At 28.8% G+C, this 15307-nt stretch overlaps 4 protein-coding genes across 5 annotated transcripts in view; 1 reads left to right on the top strand and 3 right to left on the bottom strand.

Moving 5' to 3' along the window:
- LOC125810154 (uncharacterized) overlaps positions 1-15307 on the top strand; it is a 316103-nt gene that overhangs the window by 206772 nt on the left and 94024 nt on the right. The gene's annotated exons all lie outside the window — the stretch shown is intronic.
- Positions 1-15307, bottom strand: part of LOC125810167 (8-hydroxygeraniol dehydrogenase-like) — a 52960-nt gene that overhangs the window by 18757 nt on the left and 18896 nt on the right. The window lies entirely within an intron of this gene.
- On the bottom strand, positions 407-5772 carry LOC125810131 (uncharacterized). Its single transcript, XM_049489656.1, has 16 exons — positions 5669-5772; positions 5473-5548; positions 5228-5346; positions 5097-5132; positions 4886-5002; positions 4559-4678; positions 4087-4222; positions 3644-3814; positions 2847-2999; positions 2645-2751; positions 2184-2274; positions 1940-2081; positions 1553-1712; positions 1279-1395; positions 1055-1181; positions 407-646 (listed from the first exon to the last, which is right to left on the bottom strand). Exons 1-16 carry the CDS (start codon positions 5770-5772, stop codon positions 407-409), a joined length of 2016 nt encoding a protein of 671 aa, XP_049345613.1.
- LOC125810161 (probable rhamnogalacturonate lyase B) lies at positions 7303-14722 on the bottom strand. The gene is made up of 15 exons (XM_049489683.1): positions 14634-14722; positions 12936-13014; positions 12589-12710; positions 12438-12488; positions 12030-12146; positions 11812-11931; positions 11207-11342; positions 10836-11006; positions 10222-10487; positions 10048-10138; positions 9775-9916; positions 9011-9170; positions 8507-8635; positions 7837-7963; positions 7303-7611 (listed from the first exon to the last, which is right to left on the bottom strand). The coding sequence occupies exons 1-15, from the start codon at positions 14717-14719 to the stop codon at positions 7366-7368; spliced, it is 2043 nt and encodes a 680-aa protein (XP_049345640.1). The 5' UTR covers positions 14720-14722; the 3' UTR covers positions 7303-7365.

The following is a 15307-nucleotide window of genomic DNA, read 5'->3' as shown; positions in this document are numbered from 1 at the left end:
CAAGATGATGCTAAAATTGAAGAATAAGATAGTAGGAGAATGATTAAAAAAACAATACTAGTAAGAAAAACTAGATAACACTCGACAATTTACTAACCTTCTATCCTAATTTTCAACCTCTAAATCTTCCTATCTATAATCATATTGATCATATCCTCGATAAACCAGCAAGCTAGTATAAGATAATGGCTAGTTATTAATTATAGAGATAATAAATTAAATGTAAGACAGACAAACAAATAAACAAACGAAACCAAAATACCAATATGAAGAAAGAAAATTTTATTAGAGTATGATGATAAAAATATTATTCTCTAGAACAATATTCATTCTATTAAAAAAAATGACTATGAAAACTAAAAAAAAAATATGACTACCTACAAAACTAAATATAATCCCTTTTTTTTTATTTTGTTGAAGGTCCTTCGAGACGAATATAATCATACATGAGTCCAGTAAAAGGACCATAAACTGATGCTTGCTTCAAATATATTATATTTTCACCAATATAAAGTTGTGTCCCTGGAAATTCAATATCGAAAGTCATATATAATCCATGAATTCCATGTCTTGCTATTGCATTACTCATCCCAATTGGTGAACTATCAAACCATGGTCTTGGTTTGGATGGAGTATTTATCCACACCTATAAATATAAAAATTCAACAAAAAAGTTAGAACGACAATTAAAATAAGATTTTTGTCATGTATATTATTATTCAATACGTGTAACATAAAGCTATACGTAAGGGTAAATAACATGTTTGTTCCTTCTATTGTTAGTAAATTTGAATTATAATTTTGGTAATACGTGATTAGTTACTTTGAAATGTGCATTTTTGACCATTCCCTTACCTGAGAATATTCACAATTTTTCAGAATTATTAACTTTTATACCATTTACATGAGGATAATATATACATGTAAAAGTAGTCCAAATATAATATACACAATCGATATTTGATTCTCTTTAATTTTTTAATTGGTGTTTTCCTCATAAATTTTATAAACTAAAATATGTTGAGTATTGAGAGTAGAGACGAAGATTCCATACTAGTAAATGAGCATAAGATGCAGAAGCCAAAGCTATATGAAGATGATAAGTGCCACTAGAATCCACATTTTTAACATCAAATACAATTTGCCATATTGTTGCTGAAAAACTCCTATCCTTATTTCTCCTGCAATTAATATTTAAAAAAAATAAAAAAATATTATAAGTAATTATTAAAAAAAAATAGACAAATAAATAATTAAAAAGACATTATAAACAATTACCTATTTACATGGGAAAAGAACCAATCTTTTCTAAAATCACTAACACCAATTTTGTACACTAAATCTCCATTAGGATATAAATCAGTGTAACGATCCCATAAACCATATTGTCTAAACCTGTAATTAGCAACGTATCATGATAATCAAATTAGAAAAAAACACAGTCTAGTGCATAAAACATCTCACGTTCACGAAAGGTCTGAGGAAGGGTCACAGATGTAAACAGTCTACCCTAATACAAATATTAATGACTGATCGACCCCGTAGTACTTACTTATGTATAGTAGTGTTAGTGTACAAATAATTTTGAAGACCAGGCAATGGATCAGGTATAAAAAATTCATTAGCAGTTCTATCTGGAAATCCAATTTCCCATAATGTTGGACCATTTCTTGGAGCTTCAAAAATAATTTGACCTAAGTTTGTGTCCTTTCCTGCAAAAATTAAATTATATAAGTTAGAATTTTTATTATACTATAGTGTTTTATTAGTTTTGTATTATATGACACTTTTTCTTTTTAATTGATTAAGAAAAGACATTGCATATTTAAGTTCAAAAATTCTAAAGATACCATTGGTACATGTCAAAAGTACTTTTTTTAAAAAATAAGTTTATTCATTTAATGAAATATTATCGTATAAAATGAAGCAGACAGAATACCTTGTGTAACGGTTATATAAGAAGAGAATTTGTAATCTCCCATAACTCCAGGGACCCAAGAATATACTCCATAAATTCCAGGTCTAACATTATTTATCTTAAAATTACCAGAATCATCCGTTTGAGTCCAAAATTGATAACCCTGTCAATAATAAATAAATAACATAATTAATTATGATTTTTTAAATTTAACCATATATAATATATAATAAAATAAAAATATAGACAAACAAAAGTACATTACCTTGGTTTCACTTTGCCAAGATCCAACAAGTCCAGGTTCAGCAAGTCCAATAAATGCATTTAATGCAGGCAAAGCATCTACATTTATAAACCTAAAAAAAAGACATTTATTAAGTTATAAATAATCTAATTAATTTATATACACTGATTATATAAAAAAACATATGTACAAATGCGATAATTTAAAGCATGCAAGTCCAAATATACCCACGGTTAGTACAAAGGGCATATTTGGAACTTTTATATTATTTATAGATAAATTTGAGACAAAAGATAACGATGGAGGATTCTATGAGCTAGACGTCAGACTAACGAATGACAAATATAAGTCAAATCCAATAAGTTAAGGGTATTTCTTACTCTTTTTCCTTTTTTATATTGCTAGTGTATACACATTAAATTCGATTTTAGTTAAATCACTCACTAATTATAGAATTTTAAGAATTTTAAGAAAATAATTACCAGTCATGAACCATTAATTGACCACTAACTGAGCCACGTTGATTTGCATGAAGATAGTCTATTGATGCAGGAAAATCATAAGGCCATTTATTTGTTTCTTCATTCATCTGCAAAAATTAACAAAATATTAGTTTTCACTCATAGAAAATATTTTTTTAAAAAAACCTAACTAAGTAAAATTAAAAATTAATTAATTAATTGCCTGTCTTTTAGCATCTTCCCAAAGTATGGTATGATCATTGGTAGAATCTGAATTAACATAGAAAAATACCGGCCCAAAAACCTTAGTCCATGCTTCTCCATTTGTTAATGAAACTCCCAATTGTGGCCCAGCATAATGCCCACTGAAAAATATCTGTAAAAAAATAATATATATGTAAATTACTCAAACATTTATAATAATTTATAATTTCATTTACAAAACGTTTATTAGACTTTTCATCGAAAATCTCATATTTCTGATAGGACCATTGATCGAAACTTGAAAACTCGCTCATTTTTAGTAGTAGTATCTAGTATGTATATCGTTTTCATAGAGTTTAACTTCTATACACTATTACAATAACTATAGCATACCCAATGTGACTCCACAAGTAGGGTCTAAAAAGGAAGATCGTTGTATGCAGATCTTATCTCTACCTTTGTAAGTGACATTAGAGAGTGTTTTTGATGAAGTAAATCAAAATAGGATTGAAAAAAATAACAACAACATAACAAGAAGTTGAACATAAAGCAAAATTTCATATTTCCAACAAGAACGTTGACAAAGTAAAAAATTGTTACACTGTCATTGTATATAAGTTTCATATTTCCGACAAGAATGTTCACTCCTTTTTAGTGGTACTAGTAAAATATACATGTCAATTCTAATTTCATAGAGTTTGACTTCTGTATATTAACAGTATAAAAATTTGATAAACTATCGATGTATACAAGTTAATCGTGTTTTTATCATTATATATATAAGATAATTGTAGCTAAAAGGATATATATACTTACAGCCATAGATGTTGGACCAACATGAGAGGTAAGATCTTGCTTCATAGGTCCACCATTACAATATTCATAACTTGGTGAAATTACCCAAAACCCCATGTGTGGAGTATAACTTATCCACCCATGAACTTTAATATGTTTAATCTCATCTGTATATTGGTACTTGTCATCAACCTAAAAGATTAAAAAAATATTTAAAATTAGCAAAACATTTAACTTATATATATTGACAGTTTAAAAATAACACTATTCATACAAAACATTATCATATCAGACTTGACACAAAATAAAGACTATATTTCGAATGTTTTATTAACTTGTATACACTAACAGTATAAAGCGCTATTCATACAAAACTTTATCAGATCAGATTTGACACAAGATAACTACTCCGAACATTTTATATTATCAATGCACAAAACTTAAGCTCGATAAAATATTGTTACCTCATCTTTGAGTCTAGGGTTGGATGGATTTGTAATTTTAACAGCTTCTCTATAATCTAGTGTTTGACCACTAGCACGATCCTCTTCTGTTGGCATTATCCTTTGTCTATCGTCTGATATTGCCATAAAATGAAACCTAACAATAAAAATTAGAAAGAAAGAAAATTATACACACAAATTTAATATCCAAGATAGTAATTATCCTTTTAATTTATATTCGAATTTTCAGAAAAAATAAAATAAAAATTGTTTGTGGAAAACGTTTATGATAATTTAACGGCTCTAAAAATGTTGGTCGTTATAATGAAATTGTTATATGGAAAAACAATCCTCAAATATTTTAAGCACAGTCAAACCTCTTTATATAGCAACAACATTTATTTGAATATTTTTTTATTGCTATAATAAATATTGTTATTTAAATTATATAACATAACATGAAAACCGATTCCAAAAAATTGAATAAACTTACAGTGATTTGCTGAGCCTAATAGCAATTCTAGCTTCATCCAAATTTACAGCTGGCCATCCTTTTAAATGTTGAAATATTCCATATGAATAAAATCCAGAACTCCCACGTAGCATCACATACCTATATACATTTATTTTTGCTTTCATATAATTCACGACAGTTCAGTGCACAAAGCATTCAGTGTTATGATGCAGTATTCAAGGAAAGGGTCACACTCCAAGGGGTGTGATGTCTGGTCACACGAAGATAACTTTATAGTTGTTCCAAGGCTCTTGACCTTTCTATATTTTTCATATAATTTCAATATACTATATTATAAAATCTTACCTTTTGTCAACATTTAGAGGAGGATTGTTACCATTCAAAGGATCATATATTTTTTGGAAAGAAACTTCAACTTTGTTATCATCTTGTGCTATCACACTAAATTTTGATGCTAAAAGCCTGCCAAAAAAATCAAGAAAAAATGTACATAATTTTTTTTTAAAAAAATGTAACAAATAGAAGAAAAGAAAATTAAATTAATTAAAAATCTTACGTGTCAAATTTACCATTCCACATAGTATCCCAATATCTGCATGAGTTGTAATTAATAAATCAAATAAATAAATTTAATTAATTACCACAATATATTTATTAATCTAAAATTATTTTAAAAAATTAGCTTACCCTCTTTGTGTTTCTTGTAAAGGTTCAAGGAGATTATCAATACCATTATATTTAACTCCAAACATAGAGCCAGTAGGATTAGTTAAAGAAAGTTGAACAATGCCATTATCAATTACCACCTGATAAAATAAGTTAATAAAAAAAATTAGCTCATAAAGTAAAAAAAAAAACTCGTTTAACTATCGAAATAGTATATAAAGTACTGAAACAGTCGAACAGAAAGAACAAATAAAGAGATTTTTTACGTATTGACTTGTGACCGTCAGTGTGACGGGAGGAGAAACTTGTTGCAATTTTGGATTCTCTTTTGTTGAAGTATTCCTGTAATTTAATTACAAGAGGAAATTACAAAAATAAATATATGTATATATAATATAATAAATAAATAAATATTTTTAGTAGTTAATTATAATTATTATTATTATATTTTATAGTACGTACCGATTATCATGATGGTGCACCCTTGAACCATTGACGAGCAAGAAAAATTGGAAAATACTAGCAAAGCAATACAAAACTATTTTGTTTTGCATTTTGAAACCCATTTTTCAACACTGCAATTAATAGAAAAAAAAAACATCAATGTTAGAGAATATCCAAAAAATATTATCGTATATCATTCATGCATGCAAAAAAAAAAAAAACAGTAGTTCTAAAATACGGATTCGAGCTTTGTATTGAATATGAAATCATCTTTATTAAATAACGTTTTACTCTCAATTGATTCGAATTTAATCAGGGGTGGGGTTCTATTATCGGGTGGCAAAAAACCAAATAAAGGACAATATGGAGAATTTATACATCAATGTAATTCACTTTAACCACCTATATAAACCTGATTTACTTTTTCAATTACCTACTATTGTAAATCAACTTAATCAAGGGTATGAAGTAGCGTGACTAGAATAATCCAAGAATAATTATATTATGCATACAGAAAATAATATTATGTATATAAATTAAAAATAACTTTTTAAAAAATGTATACTAAAGTTTTGAACATCCTAGCTTCACTACTGATTATTTAATTTGTATGCTATACAAAATTTATACATTGTAGTTTAAATGCTAAACAAAATCCAATAACATTGAGAGCAAAAAGTGTGTGAACCTTAAGACAAAACAAGAACTTGTTTTCTAAATTCTAAGGAGAAGAATTACTATATAATTAGTAAAAAAAAAAACAGGTACAATTTCTATGGGTATATATAGGAGCTTACTTGCCCTTAATATGTAATTAATAAATTGCTAAGTATACTACGGACATATTCCTTATTTAATTTCTCCAAATTTAACTTAAGGTAATATGGAAAGTTTAATTATTATTTTTTACAGTAAAATGGAAAGTTGAACTTTATTTATTTATTTATTTTTAGGAAGAAAAAAAACACACACAGATTAGTACTCCTTTTTCAACCACAAGGCGGTTTCATGAAGAAAAAAAAAACTTACCATAAATGTCAATTTATGTGAGAGAATATTTGTATTTAATAAGTAGAATAATTGTACATTTTATAATTAAAAGTCAAATATTAAAAAAATATATATACCAGAAGTACCATAAAGATGCAACGTTTTTTAATTTTGATTTGATGAAAAAAGTACATTTTAAAATGTCCATCAAAGTTTACATAATTTAACTCTTGAAATTAAGTAAAACATGATAATTAATTTCGGACGGCGAGCATCAAAAAATTACACCAAACAAGGAAAGATTTGTTCTATTAATTTATTTTTCCTTAGTTTTTTTTTTTTTTTTTACGTAACCAACATAATACTTTGTAGTTCCCAAAATACAATATCGACAAACTTAGTTCCAAACAACAAAAAGTTGGTTTAATCGGAGATTTTGAGTTCAAACAATGTGGATGAAGAATTTCTCAGTATTATATGCTTTTTAAACCTTTGGTCGTCCTACTCGGTGCTAATTTTAATTAGTTGAACATGATAACTTAAACAGACAGGAAAAACTTTAATAATTATTTTGATTTTAACGGTTCAAGATTAGTAGATTAAGAAATAAATATCACTTTTTTTTGGTTCTTCTTTGATAATTCAAATTCTATCAACATGTGCATCCAAAAAATTTGTCGTTCTATATCATCTAAAAGTTTAAGTCAAACATTAATTCCTTCAGACTAATCGCTTTCATCTGAAGGACCTTCGAGACGAATATAATCATACATAAGTCCTCTAAAAGGCCTATCACCTCTACTTTGCTTGAGATACATAATATTTGTTCCAAAACCAAGGAGAGAGCCAGGAACATTTATAGTATATAGTCTGTATATTCCATGTATACCATGTCTTGCTATCGCGTTATCCTTCCCTATCAACCCTGTCGAATAGTGAGGAGCATCGATTTCTGGATCATTGAATCGAACCTAAAACGTTGGAACAAACATGCAATTATAAGTCAACAAAAGCTATGTAGAAATAGCATTCACAGACCATTTTTAGGCCTTGGCTTTGAAATATAGCCTATGTCATGATGTTACAAATTCTATAGACGAGACTTCATGACAATGACTATTTTTCAATTACATGACCAAAAAGTGGCTATTTGTTAGTCACAAATAAAATGATTGATAAAGATTATTTGTACATACTTGCAATTCAGCTTCATGTGCTGAGGCCAATGCTAGTTGAAGAGTATAGTTTGATGACTGATCAACATCTTCAAGATCAAATAGAACTTGCCATGTTGTTGGTGCATAAGTCTTGTTCCCATCATCACTATATATATCACCAAAGTCATAATCAAGATTCTATAAAGTTAGCGTTTGATACGACAAAAATTATTTTCTAGTATTTGGTTATGAGAATTTTTATTTTTTTTTAAATCATTTTTGATGAATATTGACTAATTGTATTATTCTAAGCACATTAAGAATTTTCACTTATTACGCAAAGGGAAAATTTTAGTGATAAAAGCTATATCGATTCAGACTCTTCAAAACTGTTGTAAGATACATAGTGGATCATACAAATATATTCATTTTTCGAGGATCTAATATATAGGTGCGACATCATTTTTGGAGGGTCTAAGCAACATAGGATAATAGATGCTAAAGCATATAAAGATGTAAAATATATCTATGATAAAAAATTATGTTGTTCGGATTCTCCAAAAAGTATCACCGGCTACATGTCGGATCGTACATTTTTGGAGGATCTAATATACAGGTGTGACAACATTTTTATAGAGTCCGGCAATATAACTACATAAGATTATATTCAAAAAAAATGCTAAAGGGTGTAAAGGAGTTGTGAACATACTTGTAAAAATATCTATTGAGATGAGCAAAGAACCAATCTGTTTGATAGTTACTTAATCCAATAGTAAACACCAAATCATCATCAGGGTATATCTCTGTATACCTATCCCATAATCCATATTGCCTATACCTGAAAAAACCAACAAATTACATTTCTCGACAACAATAACATATTCAGTATAGTAGGGTCTACGTAGACCTTACACGTACCTTAATGAGGTAGAGAGGATGTTTCCGACACTCAAATTACATTTTTCAACAACAATCACATATCTAGTATAGTAGAGTCTACGTAGACCTTACACATACCTTCTGTTAGGTAGAGAGGTTGTTTCCGACCCTCAAATTACATTTCTCAACAACAATAACATATTCAGTATAGTATGGTCTACGAAGACCTTACATGTACCTTGTGTAAGATAGAGAGGTTGTTTTCGACCCTCAGCTCAAGAAACCAATAAGAAATTGACACAAAATTTAGATATTTAAATGGGATTTTTCTAACCTTTCTTGATTATGTACAACATATAATTGGTTCAAGAGTTTTGGTTGTGCATCAGGGATGAAGAATTCAGCAGCTGTTCTATCAGGAATTCCAATTTCCCACAATGTTGGACCATTTCTTGGAGCATCATATATAAGAGTTTCTACCCTTTTTCTTGATCCTGTTTTATACATAAACATATTAGATATGTAGAAATAATTTAATATTACTTATAACCAATAAATAAAATTTCAATAGATACAAAGATCTCAGAAAGAGAGTCCTGGAGCAACAGTAAAGTTTGAGGCATGGAATCAACTTGCACATCAAGACAAGCAATTTACATCATGACCTCCTTTAGGTATGGCCCCTCCATGACCTTACATGAATACGAGTTGTTTCGTGCACCAGACAAGACTTTTTTTAGGTACTAATTAGATTTGAACCCATAATTGTTGAAAGCATTGAATTTAAATCATCATGAACTCTACTTTTCACCTGTGTTGCTTGGGACTCTCCAAAAATTGTCTCACAATGTCAAAAGCTCAAAAAATGCACTACTTTTGGAGGATCAGGTATGCAATCAAGGTAAAAACAACGGACTTAAGATATCACCTAACTATTTGATGTAAATGGAAGAGTAGATATAACATTACTCCCTCCATTTTGATTTACCAACATTGAGAAGCTTATGACATATTTAACCCCACAAATTAAAAAAAAAAACATTTTTTGCTTAAACTCCGTACCAATTCAAACATAGAATGAAAGACGTATTTCCTGACCTGGGGTGACAATAATGTACGGATCGTACATGTAATCTCCAACAAATCCAGGCACCCAAGCATATAAACTATAGTTCCCTGGAATTACATTCTTGATCAAGAAATAGCCCTCACTATCTGGTTGAGTCCAAAATTGATATGCCTAAAGAACAAAGATACAAAATGGTTATTTTTGCAATTCAAGTTACAAGTACCATTTCACAAAAATGACCTAAAATAGATAACAATTTGCAAAAATAGCCTAAAAAGAGATAGCAATTTGCAAAAAATAACCTTATTTTCTAATTGCCAAGATCCAACATTTCCTGGAGCAGCCAGTCCAATAAAAGCTAAATTTGCAATAATAAGTCTTTGGCTAACATATCTACAAAAAAGGGCCAAAATTTTTGTTAACAAATCACTCATTTTTTTTTCAACATAAAATGGGCAAATTTATGGTAAATGTACCTATCTCGAACGAGCAATCTGCCACTTACAATACCACGTTGATCAGCTCGAGCATAATCCTCCGAAAGAGGGAAATTATACGGCCAATTTTCAATCTCAACGAACATTTGTTCTTTTGCATCGGTCCAAAGTGTGAGAGTGTCTGGCTCATCAGGTGAAAGTGAGTTCATGTAGACAAAAACAGGGCCAAAAACTTTTCTCCAGGGCTCTCCATTTCTAAATTTTAGTCCCAATACTTCTCCAGCATAATGTGTACTAAAGAACATCTGTTGTATAATTTAATAAGTATGTGAGTACTCGATAAATAATCCGGTCAATGGAATGACCATGAGTGTGTGACCATATATCAAAGAATGACTCTGATTGGCAAAGGTTGATCTATTGATCGGTCAAGTCATATACATTGACCAAATAAGAAGATATGACATTAAGAGAGTTAATGTCCATCATTATGGACTCGCATTTAGGCCAGCCACGGGCTAGTGGAACACGAGTGCCCATGACATCACAATGTTCCCAAAAATTTGGGCACAGTATGAGTCATTCTCATTGAAAAAATTTAAAAGCATACATGTGTCATACATCTATTGATTTGATGTGACATAGGTACTTACATTTAGATTTACTGGGCCGGTATGAGAAGTAAGGTCTTGTTTGACGGGCCCACCAGTTCTAAACTCATCGGTTGGTGTAATCATCCAAAACCCGGTTTGTGGAGTCGGGCTGATCCATCCATGGACCTGGTTATCCTTGTTTTCACAAGAATATTGATATTTGTCATCAACCTAAAACAAATAAATAAAATTTAGGGCACAAGAAATAGGGATAATAACGGTCTTGCATGCTTCGACCATCTAGTATACAAAATATACATATAATATTCATATATTATAATGTATATATTGTGTATATTTCAATCATACTGATAAACTGGTAGGCCAAACGGTATATATATTCGTAACTTCCCAATGTATCATGAATTTACCTCTCCTTTGATGAAAGAATTGTTTGGGTTTGTAAGAAGAACAGCTTCACTATAATCAAGTTTTTGGCCCACTTCACGATCATGGGCCGTTGGCATAATCCTTTGTCTTTCATCTGAAATTGCCATATATTGGAACCTGGCCCAACAATGAAAATTATCAACTTCAATTATTTTCAAAAACAAAAATTATAAATCATAACCCCACATCCCTTCTTTTAAAAAAAAATAATAATCAAGAAACCCAAATAGGGGGGAAGGGGGGATGGGTTGATAGGTTCGCAAAATATCTCGTGTTAGCAGGGTTTGGCGAAGGGCCCTCACTCTACTAGGAGTGTCATGTAGGCAGTCTACTCTAATGAAAGCATTAGAGGGGTAACTACATTGACCCAAGGATGATCATTTGAACACTTATCATCGAAAAACTCATATTGTGCCTATAGGAAATAATATTGTATATATAAGTCAAAAACAACTTTTTATAAGAGATATATACTAAAGTTTTGAATATTCTTATCATTTCCTAACGTCGCAATTAGTGACTACTTTCACGGCGCGAACACGACAAATAGAATAGAATTTTAACAATAGGATAAGGAAATACATACAATTTTTCCTTGAGCTTGAAGGCAATTCTTCCTTGATAAACATCAATATCTGGCCATCCTTCTAAACGTTCCAAAATTCCATAACAATAAAATCCAGAAATTCCTCTTAATATTATAAACCTACGAAAAAATGGTGAAAATCAAATATTACATATCTTAAATAAATTATAAATGCTTAAAACTATAATTAAATAAAAGATTAGAACAAAAATTAGCACCTTTTGTCAATATTCATGGAAAGTTGTTTGGAATTTAAAGAATCCCAAGTCCTTGTAAATGAAAGCTCCACTTGATTTTCATCTTCCATAATAACCTTAAAATCCGTTGCATGAAGTCTGTATACACATGACATAAATAGTTCAGTTTTATCCTTCGTTATACTTCAAAATTACTAATAATTTTATTGTTAACAATCATCTAGTATTTTTTCCTGCCACTAATTAACGAAGTTCTAATGTGAAATGAATTGACAAAATGCATCAAAATAAAAAGACATGAACTTATCCTAATTATGTTTGGATCAGCTCGACTAATTTTATTTTACTCTTTTCCAATTACATTTAAGAGTCAAAATTTGTAGAAATTAAATTAAAAAATATATACATATAGAGAACAAGAAAACTTACTTGTCAAAAATCCCTTTTTCATCTGGTTTGTTCCAAACAATATCCCAATACCTAATTTTATTTTCAAGTATACAAAATTAAGTAAATATTAGAACTAAGAAAAAATATTTAAAATGAAATAAATAAAAGGTTTTAAAAAAAAAAAACTTACCCTCTGTTATCATCTTTATTTCCATTTTCCAATAAATTATCAATTCCATTATATTGTATTCCAGTGACCATTCCACCAGGAACAGAAAAAGTAATATTAAATATTCCATTATCCACCACAACCTTCAAAAGAAAAAAAATTGAATAAGAAATAAATAAGAATATCATATCAATATTTTATATTTCAACTTATGTTGTTCGGACTTTTGAAAAAATCTCATTAAATGTATATCGAATTCTTCAAAAGTACAGTAGCACATTTTTGAAGGATTTATACAAATATGATAATATTTTTGAAAAGTCAGTACAACGTAAAAAGGTTTAAAAAGAGGAAAAAGAAGATTTTACATAATCATCATCCAGTCTTAGAATTTGCACTGGTGGAAAAGCTTGCTGGTCTTGTTGACTATTTTTCTTTAATACATTCCTGCAAAACAAATACCAAAAAGAAAGAAAAAACACAAAAAATTAAGAACCAAGTAAATATAGGAAACCTTAAAAGTGGTCGCGACACCATCAAAGGATGTGATACAGTAGATGAGATTGTTTTTTTCTTAATTAAAATCTCAGATTCGAGTCATGAGTATGAAAAAAACTTTGGTAGAAAGTGTTTCCCTCAAATGGAATTCTACGCAACGTGAATTCTGAATAATCAAACTCCAATACAGATATCAGATATCAAATAGAAAACCCCAATAAAAAATTATCACGATAAATATGATAGAATGAATGAGATTCTTCTAGCTTTGATCAAAAATGTCAATTTCAAACTCTGTGTAGAAAACGCATCCCGACTAACCCACCACCCCATCTCAATTGGTAATGATATAATTATGTAAAAATAATTTTTATTTATATATCAAGCGTAAGAAATAAAATAAAATAAGTAATAAAATAAAATAACTTATTTTTCATGAAAATATTTTCCGTTTCATAATATAGGTCAAAAGTTGGTAACATAGAGTCACAAGTACCAAAGAAAAGTTAGATTCCTTATTAACGGGTTCTCATTTAACTTCTACCACTTTCTTCTTTGTCTTTTAACCAAAAAAGCATCTGGTTGTGTTGATTGAACAAATTCGTAAATTGGTAACAGAGTCAGAATTTTTATTATAATAAATTAAAATACAAAAAAAATATATATATAAAAACAATACCAACGAAATTTAACATAAAATATTCATAATTTTTAAAATTTATATACATCATGTAATTTTTCAGGGAACGAAATTATTTTCTAAAAATGGTTTTTTTTTCTTCTTTTTTAAATGTTTTTTAAAAAGATATGTTCACGAGATCATATTGTATGGTGTGAAAAGTAAAACAAAAAGATAGGAATTTGGATGAATCTTTTTCATTAATGGAAAGTTGACAAAGTTAGTTCATATGAGAACGAAAAAATATGTGTGTGAAATATAATGGCAAATTCTTAGAGCATTTTTTGTTTTTTTCCATCACATACAAACTTGACATGTGTCATTCACTCGATTTTTTAAATTATTTTCAATAACAATAATATCATATTTCGATATAATCTTACGAGTAGAGTCTCTATAGCATTGAGCCACAAATGAGATGAAGAAAATACAGAAGAGTATTTAAAAAGGTTAGTATATGTAAATTCTCCCAAAAAAGATTTTAAAAAATTTCAGTTATCAATCATTCTAACTAGTGAGTTTCCAATTAAGATTAATGGCTTAGTGATAAACGAAGCGGGATAAAATTATAAAAAACACAATTAAATTTCATCAAAACTGAAAAAATGATTATTTTAGCGTTTAATTTTTCCATCTATCTAAAGTCTTGATAACGGAGTCATAAAAATTTTATAGTAGCAAAAAAAAAAAAACAATGAGATAGTTGATATGCACCAGCTAATTCAGACACCATAGTTGTATAAAATACAAAAAAATATCAGCTCAACTAAGACATAAACAAACATTAATTACACATACAAATAAATCTTAGTCAATTCTTAAATTAAATGCAGGTCAAATAACAGAATACTAATTAAAATTAAAGTAAATAAAAGTAAAGAACACTAACTGTTTTGCTAATGAAGATTCAGCCAGCAAAAATAGTTGAAGCAAAATTCCCAATAATCCAAGAACAAAGCTCCATTCTTTCTTCATTTTCTCAACTTCTAAGCAAATTTTACACAAAAAGAAACATATATATATATATATATATATATATATATATATATATATATATATATATATATAAACATTATTTATAAAAGAATCATTTTCTCGTATATAACGAAAAATAAAATCGTAAGAAGAAACAGAAATATATATATATAAGACAATGCATATACCTCTTGTGTTGTGTATATAATGTGAAGAAAGCAAGACAAGAAGAAGCAAAATATTTTTTTTTTAAATAAAATAAACTAATTTTGTTTTTTTTTTGTCTTGTTTTTTTTACTAGGGGGTGGGGGTGGGGTGGGTGGGTAGGAAGAAGTATATGTGAAAGATTTAGTGTGAAATTCAAAAGAGTAGTAAAAGCGTTACAACTTACAAGATTTGTTTTGAGAGTAAAATTAGAGCTCATTTCTTGGGTTTATATAGAGATAATTATGGCATGTATTTCATGTTATAATTTGTGTTCTGCGTGGTATCTCACGTGTATTATGTCACGGAGAATATGCATTTACTTGTTTAATTTTAGATATGAGTTTAATTAATATTTATTTGTTCACACCCTGAAAGAGGTAA

This window comes from Solanum verrucosum, unplaced genomic scaffold, assembly GCF_900185275.1.
Source record: "Solanum verrucosum unplaced genomic scaffold, falcon-dt-bn FXZP01000281.1, whole genome shotgun sequence".
Classification (NCBI taxonomy): Eukaryota; Viridiplantae; Streptophyta; class Magnoliopsida; order Solanales; family Solanaceae; genus Solanum; species Solanum verrucosum.
Note: the sequence above shows the minus strand (reverse complement) of the source record. Positions and strands in the feature narration are given on the sequence as shown.

Excerpts from the sequence above, each read along its gene's own strand:
- LOC125810131 (XM_049489656.1), bottom strand. The coding sequence starts at position 5,772 with ATGGGTTTCAAAATGCAAAACAAAATAGTTTTGTATTGCTTTGCTAGT. Across the intron at positions 5,133-5,227 it reads TTACAAGAAACACAAAGAGG|ATATTGGGATACTATGTGGA; the intron begins GTAAGCTAATTT and ends CAACTCATGCAG. Across the intron at positions 2,275-2,644 it reads CAATTAATGGTTCATGACTG|GTTTATAAATGTAGATGCTT; the intron begins GTAATTATTTTC and ends TCTTTTTTTTAG.
- LOC125810161 (XM_049489683.1), bottom strand. The coding sequence starts at position 14,719 with ATGAAGAAAGAATGGAGCTTTGTTCTTGGATTATTGGGAATTTTGCTT. Across the intron at positions 11,343-11,811 it reads TTCAAGCTCAAGGAAAAATT|GTTCCAATATATGGCAATTT; the intron begins GTATGTATTTCC and ends TTGTTGGGCCAG. Across the intron at positions 7,964-8,506 it reads CTCAATAGATATTTTTACAA|TGATGATGGGAACAAGACTT; the intron begins GTATGTTCACAA and ends TGATATATATAG.